Source organism: Chlorocebus sabaeus, chromosome 25 (assembly GCF_047675955.1).
Source record: "Chlorocebus sabaeus isolate Y175 chromosome 25, mChlSab1.0.hap1, whole genome shotgun sequence".
Lineage (NCBI taxonomy): Eukaryota > Metazoa > Chordata > Mammalia > Primates > Cercopithecidae > Chlorocebus > Chlorocebus sabaeus.
In genome coordinates, this window is record NC_132928.1 from 56,139,268 (window position 1) to 56,156,774 (window position 17,507).

The 17,507-nt window shown below is 35.9% G+C and overlaps 1 protein-coding gene across 1 annotated transcript in view; it reads left to right on the plus strand.

Annotated features, from left to right (window-relative positions):
* SLC9C2 (solute carrier family 9 member C2 (putative)) overlaps positions 1-17,507 on the plus strand; it is a 96,296-nt gene that overhangs the window by 7,202 nt on the left and 71,587 nt on the right. The window contains exons 3-6 of the mRNA XM_037985941.2: positions 190-318; positions 7,032-7,197; positions 11,481-11,597; positions 13,119-13,280. Coding sequence (XP_037841869.2) covers positions 190-318; positions 7,032-7,197; positions 11,481-11,597; positions 13,119-13,280 — 574 coding nt within the window. The remainder of the gene's footprint in view (positions 1-189; positions 319-7,031; positions 7,198-11,480; positions 11,598-13,118; positions 13,281-17,507) is intronic.

Here is a 17,507-nt window from a genome sequence, read left to right on the forward strand (position 1 = left end):
GATAACTTATTTGGATGGCTAGATCAAGCAATCTACCACAAGACCCTTAGGACTGCCCTTGTAGATACTCTCTCATTAGCTGTATACTGAAAGATTCTAAAATTTATATTGATTGATATAGCATCAACCTAATTTCTAATACTTGGAAATGGTAGCACACTAATTTCTTGTTTGTCTTTGTTACTTTAGGTGCACCAAATTGTCTACCCTCTTCTAAAAACATCAAGTTTTTCACTTTATTCTTACTTTTCACCTTTAATTATATTTATGGTTGCTTTGGATGTAGACTTTTATATACTCAAGAATATGTTTTGGCAGGTAAGAACACATTTAAAACAAAGTATGATCAATTCTTGCTTATGCATGTTGATAGAGAATATGGCTGCCTGTATAGATGATTAATAATTCACAAAATCTCATATTTTATTTGTTTTGCCCTCTTCATTCTACAGAACTACTAACTAAAAAGAGTTGAAGGGAGAGGAAAGGAATTAGTATTTGCTGAGTGACCATTGTGACTAGGCATTCTCAGTATAAATATCAGAGTAAATATCATTTTCATTTTGCATATGAGCAAACTGAAGCTTAGAGGTCACAGACAAGGATAATAAATGTCAGAATCTGGATTCTAGTTCCACATCTGACTTAATCTCAACTGTTTCTGTAGATTTGCCCATTTTCCCTGCAAAGATTGTTACTTGTGCCTTCTCTCTTCTTTTCTTAATCATACCTCTTGTACTGTTTTATTTCTTTTTTCAGAGAACACTTTATTTTGGTTTTATTCTGTTCTTTCTAACATCTTAAATTAATATTTGATCCATTTTTAGCTTTTTTTGTTTTCTGTGTGCATTTAAGGTTTTAAATTTTCTTTTTAGTGGTATCCCACATGTTTTGGTTTTTAGTGTACTCATCATCATCCAGTTCTACATTTTCTTATACTTTTTGATCCATTAATTATGTAAAAATTGTTTTGAATTTTACAAATATGATGTTTTATTATTATTTCTCTTATCATACCATGATCAGAGAATGTGTTTTATATGTCAATTCTTTGATTTGTGAAAACTTGCTTTGTAGGCTTGTACATGATTTTTTAAAATGTTGCGCTGTAAAAATGTATATTCTCTATTTAGTGTAGGGGTCTAAATTTGTTCAGTAGATTGGTTTATTAATTATGAAGTTCAATCTTCTATGTTTTTCCCAATACTGTTTTTCAGTTCAATTTAATAAGTTTCCCCTATCACTGTGGATTTATCAATTTCTCCTTGCAATTATGTCAGTTTTTACTTTATACAAATAGAGGTTGTTATTAAGTGTCTACAAGTATTGCTATTTTTCCCAGTTAATTTTTTTTCATATTATTTAGTTTCCCTTTTATCCCAAATAATGCTTTTTGCCTTAAAACAACTTTATTTGGTATTACTATAGTTACATCAGCTTTATTTTGGTATTTGCCTGCTACAATTTTTCCATCCTTTTGTTTTCAAGATTTTGGTATCTTTTTAAGAGTATACAGTTGGATTTTTTCTTTATTTTATACAGGTTGATAATTTGTGCTCCTTTTTAAAAACTAGTTTAGTCCATTAGTATTTATTGTAACTAAAAATAGATTTAGAAGAGAAAAGATTTGAGCAGATTTGAGACACCAAGGAAGATATATGAATGGAATAAAAGCACTTGGAAAGATGCTCAACATGATAAGTCATCAGAGAAATACACACTAAAATCACAATGAGATACCACTATGTACCTATTGGAATAGCAACAACAAACCTGTTAATGCCAAGTGCTGGTGAAGATATGAAGACAATGAAACTTGCATACATTGTTGGAGAGAAGGCAAAATGGTACAACCACTTTGGGAAACAGTTTGGGAGTTTCTTATAAAGTTAAATATATCCTTGCCACATGACTCACCAATCTCACCCTATGTATTTACCCAAGAGAAATGAAAACTTATGTTTACAAAACCTCTACATGAATCTGTATAGTAGCTTTATTTATAACCTCAAATGTCTGGAAACAACTCAAACGTTCTTCAGCTGGTGAATGGATAAACTGTGGAGCATCTTACAATGAAATATTACTCAGCAATAAAAAAGGAATGGAGTATCGATAGGCACAACAAGGAAGAATTTAAAATGCATTGTGCTAAGAGAAATAAGCCAGCCTCCAAGGGGTACATACAAATTATATAATTACATTCATAGACCTTCTAAAAATGGCAAAACTATAGGTCTAGAGAACATCATTGGTTGCTAGGGAATGGGGTTGGGGAAAAGAATTGACCACAAAGATGTAGCATGAGGAAATTTTTGGGAGTGATGTGTCTGTCTTGTTTCTTAGTTTTGGTGTGATTACATAACTGTATGCATTTATCAAAACCCATATTACTGTACACCCGAAGAGTAGATTTTACTGTTTATAAATTGAAAATAAAGTTTTTAAAAGAAATATATTTGAACTTTTTCTCATATATTATTTTATCCTTTTATTTGCCATGCTTTGTCTCATTCTTCCTTTTCTCAATTAATTGAATTAATTCAGTTTCCTTTATCCCTTTTGTTCCTTCTACTAATTTAAAAGTTTCATGTTCTATTTTTTGGTGGCAGGCATTTCTGGTTGCTTATCCAACATGCAGTCTCCCTCTCTTTCTCACTAACAGAAATTTAAAATTTTTCGTTTGGTATGGCAATAGGTCTAGTGTAAAATGTCATATTTCCAAGCATCCCTAACAACTTTGGTACCCTAAGAAGATAGTTTGGCCAATGAAAAATGTACAAAAGTTTGCTGAATGGGCTTCTAGAAAGCCCTTAATAAGGGGGTTAAATCAGCTGGCATGTGCTTTTTGCTCTTTGCTTTACCTCTCTTTCTGCCTGGAGCCTTCCCAGTGGTCTAGAATGAGTATTCATCTTGAGATTGTGAAGTAGTGAACATGAGAACAGGCACTATGTATGATTGAACATAAAGAGAAAAAAGAGCTTGGGTCCTTAAGAGCACTGGGAGCCAACATACTAACATAAGGCTGTTTATTCCGGATTTAGGGTTACTTGAGGTGCAGTGGCTCACACCTGTAATCCCAGCACTTTGGAGGCCAAGGCAGGCAGATCACGAGGTCAGGTTTAGTAGAAACCCTGCTTCTACTAAAAATACAAAAAATTATCTGGGCGTAGTGGCGTGCACCTGTAATCCCAGCTACTCGGAAGGCTGAGGCAGCAGAATCACTTGAACGTGAGAGACAGAAGTTGCAGTGAGCCGAGATTGCGCCATTGCACTCCAGCCTGGGCAACAGAGCAAGACCCCATCTCAAAAACAAAAACAAAACACAAAACAACCAAAATCTCCATTTATTGACACTATAAGCGCTCTTTTCTGTTAAATGCAGTCAAAATTGCTATATTCCTAAATACAATTCTCTCACTAGTTTCGTACATTTTAAAAATCTTAGATTTTAATAATTATATTTGATTTAACAAGTCTAAAGTTAAATGTCTCTACCTTCCTCCAAATAATGCAGGAACTTCAGAATGCTTTAATTATCCTTTCTCATCTTATATTTTATTACATTATTGACATAATACTACCATCCCTGAAATTAGTCATTATCATTATTATTGCGATCGTAATGTTTTAGGTACCAGTGCTTCTCCACACTCATCTAAATGCTTACCAATTTCAATTTCTTTGCTCACTGCTTCTTCTTGCATCCAACTCCATCTTTCTGGATTCAGCTTCCTTTTTCCTGAAGTTTCGCTCTAGCAGCTTTTTAAAAATTATATTTTTAAAATGACTAATAATTGTACATAGTTATGGAATACATAGTGATTTTTCAATATATATAATGTATAATGATCAGATCAGGGTAATTAGCATATTCATCATCTGAAACATTTATTATTTCTTCATGTAGGGAACATTCAATGTCTTCCTTCTAGCTGTGTGAAACTATATAATATATTGCTGTTAACTATAGTCATCCCACAGTGTTATAGAACACTAGAACTTACTCCTCTCTAGCTGTGATTTTGTGTCCTTTCCATTAAAGGTCTGTGAGTAGTCATCTTTTTAAATTTAGTGGTCTTTGTGGCCAGCATATCCACTGTGTATACATTATCTCCTGCCCATTAGTCACTTAGTAGCCATCTCAGTTATCAGATAGAACATACAGTATCACAGTGCTTGTGTTCATATAACCCTTATTTTACTTTATAATAGCTCCAAAGTGCAAGAGTAGTGATGCTGCCTTGTGGTTATACTTGTTCTATTTTATTATTACTTATTGTTAATCTTTTACTGTGCCTAATTTATAAATTAAACATGATCATAGATATGTATGCATTTAAAAAAACTATAGTATATTTAGGGTTGGGTACTATCCGTGGTTTTAGGCATCCACTGGGATCTTGGAACATATCCTTTGCAGATAAAGGAGGACTATTTTAGTTTCACTGTGATGTTTCTGGGTGTTAGTATCTTTTTATTTATACATATTAAGACTTCTTATGGTTACTAAATCTGAGAATTAATATATTTCATCAATTCTAGCCACATTTCGGCTATTATCTTTTAAATATTTTCTATACTCTGTTATTTTTATTTTTATTTTTTTGAGATGGAGTCTTACTCTGTTGCCCAGGCTGGAGTTCCATGGCACAATCTTGGCTCACTGTGACCTCCACTTTCTGGGTTCAAGTGATTCTCCTGCCTCAGCCTCCTGAGCAGCTGGGATTACAGGCATCCGCCACCGTACTTGTCTAATTTTTGCATTTTTAGTAGAGATGGGGTTTCACCATGTTGGCCATGCTGGTCTTGAACTCCCAGCCTCAGATGATCCGCTCGCCTGGGTCCGCTAGAGTACTGGGATTATAGGAGTGAGCCACTGCACCAGGCTTGTTATTTCATTCTTAAATTCCCATTAGTTGTAGATTTTTCATCATATTCTCCATGATTTTTAATTCTCTGTCTTTTATCTCTCGGAACTCTATTGTATGTAATTTCCTCAAATTTAGTTTCTCATTTACTACTTTATCTTTAACAATATCTAACCTACTGCTAGGCTTAATTGAATCATAAATATTTTTAACCTTTATTCTTTTCCAATATATGCATTTAATGTTATAAGTTTCCCTTTAAGCACTGCTTTAACTGCATCCCTCTAGTTTTGATGCCTTATTTTCTTTATGATTCAGCAAAAATATTTAAAAACTTGGACAAAATGGGAAATTCCTAAAAATATGTAATTTGCCAAAACTTATACTGGAATTTCTTTTTATTTATTTATGTATCTATTTTTTTTTTTGAGACAGAGTCTAGCTCTGTCACCCATGATGGAGCACAGTGGCATGATTACCCCTCACTGCAACCTCAACCTCCTGGGCTCAAGTGATCCTCCCGTCTCAGCTTCTGGAATAGCTGGGACTACAGGCACATGCCACCATGCCTGGCTAATTTTTTCTTATTTTTAGTAAAGGCAAGGTCTCGCTCTGTTGTCCAGGCTCTTTCTAGACTTCTGGCCTCAAGCAATCCTCCTGCCTCAACCTACCAAAGTGTTAGGATTACAGGCATGAGCCACCGTGGCTGGTCTATTCTAGAATTTAAAAAGACCCAAATAGTCCCATAATCATTAAAAATTGAATTGGCAAATAAAAATGGTTCAAAAAAAATGATACCCAAACTATTTTAAATGTAAGTTATGTGAACCAGTATGAAAGATAACACTAATCTTATGTCTTAAAGACAAGAGTAAAAGGGGAAATCCTCCCACACTTACTTTGTTTTATTTTTAGAGACAGAGTCTTGCTCTGTTGCCCAGGTTGGAGTGCGGTGGTAATATCATGGTTCATTGCAACTTCAAACTCCTGTGCTTAAGCAATCCTCCCACCTCAGTTTCCTGAGTAGCTGGTACTACAGTTATGCACCACCATGCTCAGCTAATTTTTAATCCTTTTTTTTAGAGGTGGGGGTCCCACTATGTTTCCCAGGCTGGTCTTTAACTACTCAACTCAAGAGATCCTCTTACCTTGCCTCCTAAAGTGCTGGGATTATGGGCATGAGCCACTGCACCTGGCCTCCTCCCTTACTTATTTTATAAGGCTTGTTTAACCTTAACACCAAAACTATACAGAAATATTAAGAGAAAGAAAAATCATAAGTCAATGTCACCCACAAACATAGAACAATTCTACACAAAATTTTGGCACAAATATATCCAGTAACATACAAATAATAAAAACATGATCAAGTTGTATTTATTCCAGACCAAGTTAATTTAACATTTAAAAAATTCCTTAATGTAATTCATGCTCTTAAGAGATTTAAGAAGAAAAACCATATGACATTACAATAGATAAAGAAATAAAAGGACCTAAAGGGCAAATTGTGGAAACCTCACAGAAAGTAAAACAAAAGACAGAGATGGAAAATAAGAAAAGGATTGAATAACACAACTATTTTTTTCCTGAGGATAATTTTGAAAAATGAATACTTTCTTATACTTGGGCATAAACAATGTGTGCATAGAAATTACAAAACTCTGTAAATCACTTAATCTCAAGCATTTCATGGCCTCCCCTTTCTCTATTGCAGAACTACTTGTTTTACAATTAATAAAAGGTAAAGGGGGGGATTTTCTGTGAATATTTTAGAGTCTTGGTATATAAATTTGTGTCATGTACTAGATACAATATGTCAGTAACAATTTACTTTCCAAACTAATCAGGATATGTTTTATATAGAAGCAGGAGAAATTTGCATTCTGTTTTAAGAACCTTTCAATATTGAGAACTATTGAACTAGAATAACAACAAGAAAGATAGTTGAGTAAGTCTTTTTAATAATAAGGTAGAATCTTGCTTATTTGAAAGGGGCGGTTTCTTTGTGGCAGGTGGTTAAACTAGAATACTTTTTAAAGTTATCTTCCAGGGTAATTGTATAACATGTACAACCAAGATCTGTCTCTTAGGATATAAGTAAATGCCATCATGCCATCTTTAGATGTTAAGTCTAATACTGTGTTATGAATTGGTTCACAGGTCTTGTTAACTGGATTAATTAGCTTTTCTACAGCAAGCATCATACTTGGATATGTGGTTATAAAATTCAATAAAGCTTCATGGGATTTGCAATCTTGCCTACTCTTTAGCATCACCCTTGGCATTACAGATCCTCTTCGTTCTGTGAATTCACTAAAAACTATTGGTATGTCACATTTATTTCTCTCTCTTATCTTGAAAATATAAGGGTACATTATTTTCTTTTGATTACATTTTTCTTGCATGAATTGTGCACCCAGAAGAATAAGAATCTGTGCTTTTTTTTTTTTTTTCACCTTGAGAGGTAGAGCACTGACTGACTTGAAGGAGACAGTGCAAATAAGACAACCACCAAGGAGATAAGATAAATAGCGCCAATTATAATCTCCAAGGAACTTTTTCAGTTTTTTTCAAAGAAAATGTAACCTTCTAGAAGGTGATAAAAATTGGCATTCTTATTCTGTTCCAGTGAATTCTCAGCCACAAGGTAGATATTCTAAGTTGGTGAGTTTGTTTACCAATAAGAAGAAACATTAAAGATCCCTAATGAGACTATTTCAAGGCCTTGCTACCTCTTGTTAGAACTGCCTCCATTTGGAGTAGCTAAGGTTTGGCAGGTGGTGGAGGGGGTTATAGTTTATCTTCAAGAAAAGCGGTAAAGATATAGTCTGGCACTCAAATATATTACTCAATAAAAGCTTATTCCCAAGAGGACTTGGAGTCCTGCACTATTTCCCATATTATTTGGTAAGGTGGAAGATGATTTCACTCTGAAATATCCCCCTATTGTCAGGTTTTTTTTTTCTTTGTTTCTTCTATAAACAACAACAACAACAACAAAAATGGGATACATGTGCAGAATGTGCAGATTTGTTACATAGGTATATGTGTGCCATGGTGGTTTGCTGCACCTATTGACCTGTACTCTAAGCTCACTCCCCTCACCTCCACCCCGCAACAGGCCCCGGGGTGTGTTGTTCCCCTCCCTGTGTCCATATATTCTCATTGTTCAACTCCCGCTTATGAGTGAGAACATGTGGTGTGTGGTTTTCTGTTCCTGTGTAAGTTAGCTGAGGATGATGGCTTCCAGCTTCAGTCATGTCCCTGCAAAGGACATGATCTCATTCCTTTTTATGCCTACATAGTATTCCATGGTGTATATGTACAACATTTTCTTTATCCAGTCTATCATGGATGGGCATTTGGGTTGGTTCCATGTTTTTGCTATTGTAAATAGTGCTATAATAAACATGCATGTGTATGTGTCTTTATGGTAGGATGATTTATATTCCTTTGGGTATATACCCAGTAATGGGATTGCTGGGTCAAAAAGTCAGGTTTTATTAACACAGAAGTACCAACATGAATGGCTATATGCTATGGTTTCTGTTTTTTGACTCAGAAATATTTTCCTAACAAATTTAAAAATATCAGTTGTATTTAGTGGAAATATACTACCTTATGATTGGAGTGAGAAACCTCCAACCTTTCCAGCATGTGATATTCTTATTTTCATACTCCTAGCTGGGAAAACATAGGGTTTTAGGCACTTTTGGAGGTTCTGTTCTAAATTGTTACAAGGTAGATATGTTTCTCAAAGACTCTGATCCTGTTCTCTTTTTTCCCTTTGCTCCTGTAAGTACAGTTTCTTTCTGTCTTTCCTTACCTGTCTTATTCTTTCAACCATTTGTATTTACCTCGTGTTTCATTACCTCATTTTTCTTCCTGCTGTCCTTTCTGCACTCTCTTGACTGTAAATGGTTATAATAAACTATAATAAACTATAAATGTTATTTATTGCAACATTCAATTTTTTTTCAAAAAAAGGAGTACAGTAGAAAGTCTTCTTTTCTTTTCTTTTTTTTTTTTGAGATGGAGTTTAGCTCTATACCCCAGGCTGAAGTGCAATGGCGCGATCTTGGCTCATGGCAACCTCCGCCACCTGGGTTTAAGTGATTCTCCTGCCTCAGCCCCCTGAGTAGTTGGGATTACAGCCATGTGCCACTACTCCTGGCTAATTTTTGTATTTTTTAGTAGAGATGGGGTTTTGCCATGTTGGCTAGGCTGATCTCGAACTCCTGACCTCAGATGATCCACCCACCTCGGCCTCCCAAAGTGCTGGGATTACAGGCATGAGCCACTGCACCCGGCTGAAAGTCTTCTATTTCTTTAAGACAAAACTAGTGAAGGTATTGGATTGGCTCTTAATTTATATATTTTTTTATGTCAGCAACACTCAGGAGGTTAGATGGATTCTGGATCCAGTAGCATTGTCTCCTGATAAGACAAATTTGACTTAATTTTATGGGGAAAGTCACTCTCACTTGTTTTGGGTGTTGGCTGGACCATCATATTGTCTCTGTGTGTGAATTAGATAAATGGTTCTTCCTTCAAAACAGTTTTCTTCTATTTAATAGTCATAATACATTAATTTTTTAAAGGAAAAACTATTTTTTGCCAAATGCCTAAAATTATCATAATATACAGAACTACAATTTCTATAATGTTACTGGTGTTTCTTTTGATGAGGTGCCTGTCTGCACTGTAAACCTGTGCAACCTAAATCTAAGGTGGACTGGCCCAGTCAAAAATGTAGTAGACGTTCATATGTAAGTTAAAAGGAAATTATCTATCCATTACCTGTTTTAAAAGAGTGTAAGGGCTTAACTCTTATTTTAAAGCAAATCTGGAAGAGGATCTTGTAAAGAAATAAAATACAGAGTGTTAGTATGATCTCAGTTGAGTAAAAAGAACCATCTGCTTAGAAAAGGAATTTAACTTTAAAATGGTTATATCTGGGTCATCATAGAATTATAGAAGATTTGTTTTATTCTTTTCTTTTCCAAATTTTACAATGAATCAATATAAATTAGGTCCACATTAAGCCAAAAGAGAAGGTGGAGAGTAATTCTTGTTGTGTCTTACTATTAAAAATATAAATCAAATCCAAAACTTTATACACCAAGCCTTATACCTTACTTGTTCTGATTAGTTCACCAAATGTGAGAGAAGAATTAAAGGATTTCTTCACCAGATAAATCAAATGTGCTAGTAGTCTCTCAACCTGTTTAACCAGTATTTTTATGCCTTCTGTCATAGTCAAAGGTAGTAACAAGTAGTAAAATGAGATGATTGTGACTGTTAATGACAACAGATTAGACACTGCAGAAGAAAAGATGAGAGAACTTGAAGATGTAGCAATAGAAACTATCTAAAATGAAACACAGAGAGAAAAAGACCAGAAAACATGAAGTGAGCATCATTGTGCTGTGGACAACTTCAAATGACCCAATGTATGAGTCCCTAAAAGAAAAGAGAGGGAGGAACAAAAAATTTGAAGCAATCCTGGAGAAAAAGTTTCTAAATTTGATAATAATGAAAGCTACAGATTCAACAAGCTCAATAAATTGCAAGCCCAAGAATTATAAAGACTACACAAAAAGCACATAAAAAGCAAATTCCTTAAAACCAATGATAAAGAGAAAATTTTAAAAACAGCCAGAGACAAAAGACACATTGTATTTAGAGGAACAAAAATAATGACAACAGACTTAGAATTCTACACTCAGTGAAAATATCTTTTGAAAGAGAAGGCAAAATGAAGACTTTCTTAAACATACAAAAGCTGAGAGAATTTATCATCAGCAGGCCTGCACTGCAAAATTGTTAAATGTCTTCTAGGCCAAAAGAAAATGATGTTAGATGGAAATTTGGCTGTGGAATTTTATTTACTCAAGCCTCTGGAAATCACACCCAATCTATTTTGGTCTCTATGTCTACCACGGACATTTCATATAAATCAAATCATAAAATATGTGACTTTTGTGTCTGGCTTTCACGTAGTATAATGTTTTCAAGGTTCAGGTTGTAATATGTATCAGTAAGTACTTCATTTCTTTTTGTGGAGGAATAATATTCCATTGTAGGGATATATCACATATATTTATCCATTTATCGGCTGACAGACATTGAGTTGTTCCCACTTTTTGGCTCTTATGAATAATACTATTATGAATATTTATGTACAAATCTTTGTGTGCACATACATTTTCAATTACCTTGGGTATATACCTAGGAGTAGAATTGTTGTGTCCTATTTTGTACTTATTTCTAAAATGAGGTTATTTTGGAATCTGATTCAGGTTTATTCAAACTAAATGTGGTATCTTGAGAAGTATTTGTCTCATTCTGAAACTCAAGTACGGTTGAGACACTGAGCAATACAAGCAGTGCTATCGCCATGTTTCTTTGCCATTGCAAATACAGGAGGCGCAATATAGAAATATAAAAATGGTGATTGTGATTGTCTCGCAGATCTATCCCAGTCATAGTTGCCTTGTTCTTTCTTTTTCTTTCTTTTTCTATTCTTTCTCTTCTGTTTCTGCTTCCTGTGCAAGAACATGATTTTCATGTAGCATATTGAGTTATATTTTGTATTTCCTTTTTCAGGCATTTCTAAAATATACATTGATCTCATTAGAGGAGAATCATTGATCATTTGTAGCATCACATCAGTTTTTCTTGGAAATTTTCGGGGCAGTGGAATCCACTTTTCTATTTTTAGAGGTAGGAGCATTTTTTGGGTCTGTATATTTTCTAAAATCATTCTCATTAAAATTAAAATACATTCAAGATGTTTCAACTTTGCTGCCTTTTCTATACTTTACTTTTGTGCTGATTACAATGATACATGAAGTAACAAGAAAAAATCATAGTTGGCCATCTGCATCCGTGGATGCAACCAACTGCAGATCAAAAATATTCATAAAAACTCAAAAAAAATAATGCAACCATAAAATGCAAATTAAAATACAATACAGTATAATAACTATTTACATAGAGTATTTACATTGTATTAGGTATTACAAGTAACCTAGAAATGATTTAAAGTACACAGAAGTATGTGCTGTAGGTTATATGCAAATAATGTGCTATTTTATATCCAGGGTTTTGAGAATCTGCAGATTTTGGTATCCAAAGGGGTTCTTGGAACCAATACCCCATGGATACCAGAAGGAGTACTGCATGTGTGTTCTTGCACATTAAGGGGGAAAGAACATTCAAAAAGTGTTTTAGTTTTTCTCCATATGCATAAATGCATGTGTGCACACATATAGTGTCACAATAGAGACAATATAGTGTCAGCTCGCTCAGACTTACTTCTTTCCTGGATCAATCTGGATCTCAGTGAGTGAGTGCGAAGAATTGGCTTGGTTCTGGATTTGGGTCTGAGAGTGAAAGCAGAACATTCTATGCAGGACTGGAGAATCCAATCCTGGAAATGACAAGAGCCAGATTCCTGCAGCTAAAGCCCACTGGGATATGAAGCTGTTGCCTTGCTAGGTTTCCAGATGTGTTACTAGTAGAAATGAAAAGGGGGGAAAAGAATCACAGTGTGAAGGGGGAAAATGTGTTTTTCTGATATACTTTTGTGATAGTCACAAGAGGAGGAAGATACTAAAAGGAGAAATAAATATTAATGAATAAAGAGGGGTGTGCAGTGCTTCGCAGTGAGGGAGCTACCAGGCATTGGGGTGGAACAATTTTTGTCATTTAGGACTTTGTAATTTAGGACTCCCCTTATAGCTACCCACTAACTGCCACTAGTGTCCCCAGTTATTGTGACTAATGAAAATGTCTCATCTTCATTTTCCAGTGTCTCCTGGGCTGGGGGTAGGGGTCATAAACTAACTGCAGGTTAGCAGTGACCTTGGGCCTAGTTAGCTTGGTCTTGACTAGTTCATCAAAAAATTTTTAATTTAGATTTTTTTTTTTTGTTTAGACATTCACTCTAAACCCATTTGTCACAAGTTTTTCACATTTATTCTCCTTGCCTTTCTCCTGAGGACATTTGAATCTTCTATCCCTAGAGAAGCAAACCTTAAGCTGCAGACTGTAAAGGAAGGTTATTCTGAGAGAGGCTTTTACCAGACTTTCATGAGACATACTCCTATTTGCTGAAAAATAAGGTCCCCACTCAAAATCTCACACGTAAAACAAAGTGCAAAGACCCAAATGCCATCAATGAAAGAAACGAAAGTTATAGCTCAAGTTTTTATTTCTTATTTTTTCTTTCTTTTTTTTTAGATTTACATGTAGGCATTGGACTCATCTTGGACATTTTGGGAAGCATAATATTTGGATATTGGTGTGCAAAAATCATTCGGTGTATATTGGCTGATGTTTTTAGCAATATGCTGACTAATATAATTCTCTGCTTTTCAATGGTGTACATGACTTTCTATATTGGTAAGGCAGAAGTAAATACAAAAGTTACTGTCCTTAAAGTAAGCTTTATACATGTTTATTTTTTCCTGATCTTGAATCCAGTTGCTTCTCCTCCTTTTTGTGGTCCCACTGTGTGTCTTCTCATATTATCTAACTCACTTCTAGCTCTTTCCTGGTCTTTCTCAATATCCTTTTTACTTCAACTCCATGTCCAATTTCCTTGCACTGTTCTCTGTGATTACTCTCTTATTCTTTTTGAACTCTTCCTTTAACTTTGTACATAGTCACTGGTATTCCCCAGGCAGAGGAATCAACACTGAGCTCTCTACTATGATCCTGAGAACAAACCATCTGCAAACTGAGAAGGCTGGGAGAGATGCTCCTGAGGCTTTTCTAGATCAACAGCCTTTAATTCAATGGATGCCAAATTGAGGAGACTATAGAAATGGCAGCCTTCACTTAGGCTAGGAGTCGGGAAAGGAGAGGTATAGTTATTGTTGAAAGAGAAGCAGGAGAGTGAAATAATCACAGGAGTAAGAGTGCCCAGCACTGACTGACTTTCAGCTAGTTTAGTCCAATGAAATGGAGATTTAAGTGTTTACTGGCCTGACTGAGGCGCCCGGTCCCTAAGAGACATAACTGTGGTCAAACTGTCAAATTCCACTTTTGCTGTCATCTCACACAGTGAAGCAACTTCAGTTCTTGAAAGACCTCAGGTATCAAGAGGTTAATTACTTCTCTTTCACCTCCAGTTACCTAAAAGCGCTGCTTCTTCTACAGATTAATTGCCACTTGAGGGTTACTCACTCCCCTGAATCAGAAAAAGTATAGAAAGCATTCGCTGAAGGCTCATTTCCTTCAAATTTCTTCATTTTTCCCCTCTCCTGTGCTGTTTTTTATAGATGCCTTAAATGTTTGAAGAAAAAAATTTAATTTAGTCTATCTTTCTACTAGACTGTGAGTTCCTCGAAGTAGAGGCTCTTAGTCATCTTTTTATTTATTCTCTTTTCTGTGTTTGGAGCTTGCCATATGCCTGATAGTAATTCAACACACGTTGGTTGAATAAACTGCTACTAGTCCTAGAAGAGCTTTGGAGTTAGGCAGACTTGAGTTCAAATCTCAGCTCTGCAATTTATTAGCTTGGTGACCCTGGAAAATTACTTAACCTCTCTACGGTTCACTTTCCTTAGCTTTAAAAGTGGTATGATAGGCTGGGCTCAGTGGCTCACACCTGTAATCCCAGCACTTTTGGAGGCTGAGGCAGGTGGATCACTTGAGGCCAGGAGTTTGAGACCAGCCTGGCCAATATAGTGAAACCCTGTCTCCACTAAAAGTACAAGCAATTAGCCAGGTGTGGTGGCACACGCCTGTAATTCCAGCCACTGGGGAGGCTAAGGCACAAGAAACCCTTGTGCCTGGGAGGCAGAGGTTGCAGTGAGCCAAGATCATGCCATTGGACTTCAGCCTGGGCAACAGAGTGAGACTCTGTCTCAAAAAAAAAAAAAAAAAAAAAAAAAAGTGTTATATCACCTAATGTATTAAGGGTATTGCAGGCATTAATGAGGTAATCTGTCATATGACTCCTGCTGGTATGCTGATAGCTCTTGCTGGCTTGCCAGAGCTGATTATGCTCTTTTTTTTCAAATTCTGTTCAAGTGACATTATGTTGAGAGCTCGAAATTGGCCACAGTGAAAGTCTTTACACCACAGAAATTGGAAGACACTGCTTCACTGCAACTCAGAGTTCCTTCTACTGCCCCAACCTTGAACTGGGTTTTAAAAAGTTTTTTTCCCTTACTGCCTGTATGATTGCAGAAAAGAGCTGACTTTAATCATTTACCAGCACATCACTGGGTTCAAGGTAGGGCAGTCAATAAATATGAGTTCCTATTCCCTTTTCCTTCTAAAAAATGGAGGTGCTTCCAGTCAATGTGTGGCATCATCCTAACCAGATGTATATGAATTGAGGGCACTCAGGTAGAATGGGGTTCCCTAGAGTCTTTTAGCATTATTGCCACATTAGAAGATTCCCATTTCTGACATACAACTTTTCAAGTTGGAATAGGGTTATTTGGTTAAGCAGTATGAATTCCTTATGCTCATTCAGGTATCCAGCCAAAAAGCTGATCAATTCAGCTCAACCCAATTCAATTCAAATCAAATGTTTACCAAAAATATATTTAAGCATTATGAAGTCTGATTATTTTGTGCTAACTAAACGGCGTAATAAGACTTTGAAACTGATTTATATGAAGGCGTATAAGTCGCGTAGCTGTGGAGTAAAAGATCCTTAAACAATTGAGACACTTGTGGTTTAGATTTTAGGAGGTGGAGATCATGGAGAACTGAGCCAGGACCTTGGTTCTAGTTTAAGCTTTACCCTCAGTTCCTTCACCTGTAAAATGGGGAGACTGAGTTAGGCAGTGATGGGGTGGTAAATTGGCTCTCTGGGAAGAGAAAAAGCCCCGATTTGTAGTGCTTGTCAATTTTCATGGGATAAATACATCTACCGTGGCTGATTTCAAGGATAGCTTTGGGTAGCAACCTGCTCACAAAGTTACTAAAATATTAACAATTAACTTTCCTGAGCAGGTACCAGGTCTCTAAGAATCAGACTTAAAGAGAATGATGATTTTCTTTAGAAATTGTGCCTTTGAGATTGTAGCAGTCACCAGCAGAGGGGAAGTATCTGTCTTTTGGTTGCATTTGATCAGGTAAGACTTACTACAGAGTGTAGATGAATGATAGAAGGTAGGAATTTAGCATTAACCATTCAGGCTTAAATACATCCCAGAGTCAGCACTGTGTATGCTATATATACTGATTTCAGCCAATAATTCTTTGTAGCTTCAAGGCAGCACTGTACCACTGCTCAGAATGAAAGCTTGCTAGGTAGCCTCCTGTTTTAGGTTGAATTGTGTCCCCCCAAAAGACGCTGAAGTCCTACATTCCAATACCTGTAAAGGTGACTTTATTTGGAAATAGGGCCTTTGTAGATGACCAAGTTAAGATGCAGTCATTAGGGTGGGTCCTAATCCAGTATGACTGTATCCTTAAGATTTGGACACAGCGACAGACACACAAAGAGGGAAGATTATGTGAAGACACAGAGAGAATACCAGCTATAAGCCAAGGAATGCCTGAAACTACCAGAAGCTAGGAGAGAGGCCTGGGGCAGAATCTCCATCACAGCCCTCAGAGGAACCAACCCTGCTGGTCTTGGACTTCTAGCTCTGGAACTGTGAGACAATACATTTCTGTAGCTGAAGCCGCCCAGTTTGTGCTATGCAATTATGGCGGTCCCAGGAAACCAATACACCTCCCTCCTCTATTACACTTTCCTCTGCTTCAGGAACTAAAAAACAACCTCAGGCAGTCCTTTACTCATACTTAGTAAGTTCCTGAAAGCAAAATCAGAAAAAGGCAGTGTTACAAGGAGATGTTCCATAGCCAGAAAGCTGAAATGTAGATAAAATTCTCATTTATACATTCTCTAATGTTACATTTCTTTCACGTTGTTTAATTTTGTTCTTTTCCCTGACTAATGAACATACCATCAACTGGCTTAAGTCCAGAGAGCATCTGACTGAGGTTGGAGAGTCACCTCTTTGAGTGTTGATGTATAATTCATGAAAGAACACGGGTTCTATAAACGTGTAGGCTAGAGGCATTCCACGAGGGATTCCTCCATCCTAGCAAGGAGGAATATTTTATCAAGTGACGGTGTTTAGAATTTTGGGGGGAATGGAGATAATAAAAAGTAGAAGGAGTTTTTGTCATCTTTATAATTGTTTTAAAAGTCTACAAACAATGCATCCCCTTGTTGCCTGTAACTGGGGCTTATTACTTCCATTGTCCCTTCTTTATAAAATAGTAATTGTAGAGAATTGGAAATTGAAAGATAGTTTCCCTGTCATCACAGTTTGCGGCACTCCTGGTTTTATTGTCACTGGTTATTTAAAGTAAATTCAGTTAAATAAGTAGATAAAAAGAAGTCTAAAGTGAACTTGTGATTAGATAAACCAAAAGAATAGTAAAATCCTCTTTAAATTAATAAACAATATTTACTAAGCAATAAAGTAGATAAAAACAATTAACAGCATGACAGTATTATCACTTATTCATTGCTTTAAAAGTGTGGTAAGCATTTTCGTGTTTTCTAATTTAATTTTCACAACTATGAGTCATAACTTTTTTACACCTATTTTATAGTTACAGGGCCACTAATGGAGGAAGGTGAGGTCACGT